The sequence below is a fragment of the Myxocyprinus asiaticus genome, chromosome 26, assembly GCF_019703515.2.
Source record: "Myxocyprinus asiaticus isolate MX2 ecotype Aquarium Trade chromosome 26, UBuf_Myxa_2, whole genome shotgun sequence".
NCBI classification, from domain to species: Eukaryota; Metazoa; Chordata; class Actinopteri; order Cypriniformes; family Catostomidae; genus Myxocyprinus; species Myxocyprinus asiaticus.
In genome coordinates this window covers 37,059,416-37,063,995 of record NC_059369.1, presented here as the reverse complement: position 1 = coordinate 37,063,995, position 4,580 = coordinate 37,059,416, and the positions used below count along the sequence as shown (strand labels likewise).

Below are 4,580 nucleotides of genomic sequence, written 5' to 3'. Positions count from 1 at the left end.
AATTATTATTATTATTATTATTGATTTAAAAAAGAATGTACAAAAGAGGCATTTGCACCAGTGATCTCAAATTTTTGACAGCATGTGCATCGATATGAATGTGAGAAAAAAACAGAGAAAAAGAGACAAATACGTTATTTTGGCTTATATTTCATAGTATTTAAAAATAAATAAATAAATAGATATATCTCTAAAGCTATAATACATGGCTATATTTTCATGAGATTCTTTTCCTAGCATAAGTTTGATGATTTTTGTCATCCAAGAACTTTACCCTTAAAAGAACTAAGAGGAGCATTGTTGTTTATTTTATTTGAGCATAGAAGTGTGTATATTAACCCTTTATGTTCTTTGAGAATAATTTATGTGATGGTTGTTGTTCATCACTGTCTAGTGTGCAGTAATGAGACACACATAACTGGGAAACATAATCCAATGAACTGAACTTAGTGACACTAATATTGCTTTATTTAGGCTATTAGTTGAAATATCTTTATTAAAGTTAAATTCTTTATTAAAGTCATCATCTGCAAACTTGGACTCACTCTGACATTTCAAACACTAGGGAGCAGAGTTTTACAACAAATATGGAAACGAAATGTATGTCATCACCTGCATACTGTGTGTATTCAAAATCTTCAGTCGCTTGTCCATTTTTATATGCTATTTTGCTACAAATATGAATTAATTATAAAAAGTTCCATTTCAAATTGGAAAAAATGTGTGCTTCAAAAGGCAAATCACAAAAATGAAAATATCATAATTTACAGTTTTTGTTGATCGCTTTGGTAATATTATCGCAAGTATGTGGTAAAACCTCACAACTCTTAGTACATAACTCCAAACTCATCACACTTGTAACGCAGCCAGTCTTTCATTCAAAACTTGCCATTGTGCATTCATTTGGATTGTAAACATCTCTCACCACACAACCATTGATTCAAAACATACGTTTCTCATGAAATGTCATGAGAACATAAGGTTTAATCACCAAAACACAACATAATGATATCTTTTCAGTTTGTTCGTTTTAACTACCAATGAATCTAATAACAAACAATGCAAGATACATGTTTCAAATCGCCCTTAGAAGTGCTGAAAGTAATATGCTACAGTATTGTAAAAGACAGATTACACAGTTTTCACATTAGGCAATACACTTACATTACCCAGCATTTATAGAATCTATCATTTCCATAATATCTATCCTATGTGTAATCAAGCTGTGATCAATGAAGACATCCTCTACAATCATTTGGGCAAATTGTGTTTTTCAGATATAACTGTAACATAGGCAGTAGTGAATTCTCAGGGCCAGCAAGGCCTAACATGCCAAATAAATAAATATTTTTCATCCTTTCATACTCAATCACCTTTTTGCTATGTATTTTTAATCGCTTTCTACTCTTAATCTACAAACAAATAAAGAAAAACAAAAAGTTTATCCAGTCAGAATTCATTCTTTGATGCTTACAAGTAAAATGTGACAACTGCTTCACAAATTGCATGCCCAAAGCAGTGCGTAATTTTGAGCTACACCCCGTCAGGCCTTCAGAATTTCCACATAATCCCTCAACAGTGCAAATGAATGGGCAACTAAAGTCAGATTCATCAGCCAATCAGATTGATTTATTTGTTCTTGGTGGGGGTGATCTTTAGGATAAATCCCGGTCGATGCAATCACGCTTTAAGTGATGTACGTAATTTGAAAGCAAGAGCGCAAGATCTTGCTGACAAGTCGGCTGGCATTGCCACATCACCACTGAGAAAGAGATCCTTATGGATTTAAAAACTCGAGATGTTCTGCATGACCGTGTGATTGCTTAATTTATTAAACAGGAAAGGAGGACTGATTTTCAAATTGGTAAGTGCTTTTTGCATTGTTATAGCAACATCAGAAGTTTTCTAAGTGTAAATTAGGCTGCTTGAGCATTCAGTGTCGGATCAAGTTTTGAAAATTACTACTGCATTCCATTCAACTCGGAAAGTTGGATTTTACAACTTCCTACTAGGAAAAGTGTAATGGAATGCATCCTGAAGTCAGAATTACAACCTGTAGGCTCGTGCAGAAATTCTCAACTCCGATTTTGCTGAGATGCAGGGGCATGATGTCACACAAACATGTCGACACCCAGGCAGATATACAAAGTAAGTGATAAACATTCACTTTATTAAGTAATATCGATAAATGAGTTCATTTCCACTTTACATGGTATTAAAGCTTGTTTAAAAAATGCCTGCAGAAACAGGTGTATAAAACATGGTAAACTATAATCTCTTTTGATAATCGTACACCTGAAGAACAGATGCTGGCGCTGCAGCATTGTTTATCAGTTGGGTTGCAAGGAGACATCTCTAATGAGAGTCAAACCCCTGCTAAGCTAACGGGAGCATTGCAGTTTTGTTTCCTTAAACATCATCTTCCGAATATCAGGGAATGGAATGCATTTATGGTCGGAGATATCAAGTAGGAATATCCCACATCCAACTTGTATGGAACGCAGCATAACCATGTACGCTGATGAAACAAAATGTAATGCAAGCAACATTTAAATCACAAATATTATTAGATAGATTTTTCCAGGTATGAAAAATTATGATTTTTGAATATCTGTTCGGGACACGTTCATTTCACAAAACAGTCATGCTGCAGTTAAAATTAGGCTTGATTGAGCATTAAGTGTCATTTCAAGTTCTGGCTTTCGTGCGTGGACGTGTTTTTAAAATGTCAATTAGTATTATTAGTTAGCTGCAACATAATGTATGATGCCCAAAGTCTTATTCATTGTGAAACTGTGTTTTCTTAATGGCATGAATCACACTGAAGGCCTAGATTTTAAATGCACGGCCCACCACTGAACATAGGTATACTCTCTATAATCAAATGTACACAGTTAAATAAAACAAATTAACTAAATGAAAACAAAACATAACATTTAGCACACATTACCTTAATTTGGATCAAGCCTGTCTTGAGTATTTGGCCATAGATTCTCGTCCACATCACAATGAATGTCATCATTGTTCATGCACCTTGGGAAATCCTTTTGGTGTGGCGAATCCATGCTTGACATTGGTCTACACTGATGTCATCACATGCTTCATCCAAGGCCTGAAAGAGGGTGGGGCACTCAAGGGGTTGGTGATCATAGACCTTCCACCTCCACGCTGAAAAAAATTCCTCAATAGGGTTGAGGAAAGGAGAGTATGGGGGCAGGTAGAGGGTCATGAATCAGGGATGGGCCTGAAACCATGCTTGAACCACCTCTGCATGGTGGAACCTGACATTGCCCCACACAATTACATAGGTGACCTTCACCTTGACAGGCTGGCTCAATTTCATTGAGAAACTCAATGAGATGTGCAGTATAGTAGGAGCCAAGTAATGGTCTATGTCCTACCACACCATCTTCAGAGATAGCTGCGCACATGGAGATGTTTCCTCCATGTTGTCCAAGCACTTGGACAGTGGCCCTTTGGCCGATGAGTTTCCGTCCACGGCGATGAGTTCTGTCCAGGTTAAAGCCCGCTTCATCAACAAAAATGTACTTGTGATGGTTCACATCAGCATCAAGCACCATCACCCTCTAAAAAAAATATTTTGGTTAGTTCTTTTTACAGTGTAGTTCCAATATACATATGAAGTAGGCGGTGCATCAAATAGTAACAGTAATACAGTATATAGTGCTGTACCTGAACATACTCAGCCCTCAGTTGTTTCACCTGGTAATTGTTTCTCTCAAAAGCCACCAGGTAAATGTGTTTCATTGATACCTGGTGCCTCTTCAAAAGGCAGGCTACTGTTGGTAGGCTGATGGATGCCACATTGGCAAAGGTGTCATTGTTCTCCTCAATTGCCTGCTTTATTTCCGACAGCCGTATATCATTCCTGGCCCTCACCATTTCCAGCACTGCCCACTCCTGCTGGTCAGTCAGCACACGGCCCCGGCCACCACTATGGTGTTTTCTGTCAATTCTAAGCATAGAACAGAGTATACTGTCAATAGATCATACTGTAAGAAAACTGTAACATGTTTTATGAATTTACATGCATTATAATTTACTGTAAATGTATGGTAAAGCATAGTATATATCCTCCAGACTTACCAGTTTCTTGGCGAAAAGTTCGGATGATAGAATTAACAGTTGATCTTTTTAAATTTGGATCAACTAATCTGGCAGCATCTGCCATAGTAAAGCCTCGGTTCACCACACAATCAACAATGATGGCCTGGACTTCATTAGAGACAACAGTTCTGCCTCCCTCTCTCTGATGACCAAACCTTCGACAGACCCCATACCCACCTCTCTGACCTCTCGGTTGGTGCCCATGCTCACCTCTCTGACCGATCCCTTGTCCACGAGCTCTTCCTATTCCTTGGTGTCTATCCTGCTCCAAGTTGAACTGTAAATGATAATTAGGTGAAACAAGGACGCATGAAACTGGAGGGTGGGAACATTATCATCGTCTAATGATGTCACTTGTTTCACTCATTTCACTGTGTCTGCATACTGTAATAGTTCAAATCAAATTACAATAGTTTGTGTTTTGAATAATACTTGAATTATGCCTCATTTGT

General features: G+C 37.4%; 1 protein-coding gene across 2 annotated transcripts; it reads right to left on the bottom strand.

Moving 5' to 3' along the window:
- Window positions 1-647: 647 nt before the first annotated feature.
- Window positions 648-4,059, bottom strand: LOC127416624 (uncharacterized). Of its 2 annotated transcripts, XR_007893150.1 has the most exons (3): window positions 3,694-4,059; window positions 2,951-3,587; window positions 648-2,518 (listed from the first exon to the last, which is right to left on the bottom strand). XR_007893150.1 is itself a non-coding variant. In XM_051656068.1 (2 exons), exons 1-2 carry the CDS (start codon window positions 3,982-3,984, stop codon window positions 3,183-3,185), a joined length of 696 nt encoding a protein of 231 aa, XP_051512028.1. In that variant the 5' UTR covers window positions 3,985-4,059; the 3' UTR covers window positions 648-3,182. The 2 variants fall into 2 exon arrangements, 1 of the variants encoding a protein (XP_051512028.1); XM_051656068.1 differs by having other exon boundaries at window positions 648-3,587.
- Between the last annotated feature and the right edge of the window lie 521 nt (window positions 4,060-4,580).

Excerpts from the sequence above, each read along its gene's own strand:
- LOC127416624 (XM_051656068.1), bottom strand. The coding sequence starts at position 3,984 with ATGCTTAGAATTGACAGAAAACACCATAGTGGTGGCCGGGGCCGTGTG. Across the intron at positions 3,588-3,693 it reads TGAGGGCTGAGTATGTTCAG|AGGGTGATGGTGCTTGATGC; the intron begins GTACAGCACTAT and ends TATTTTTTTTAG.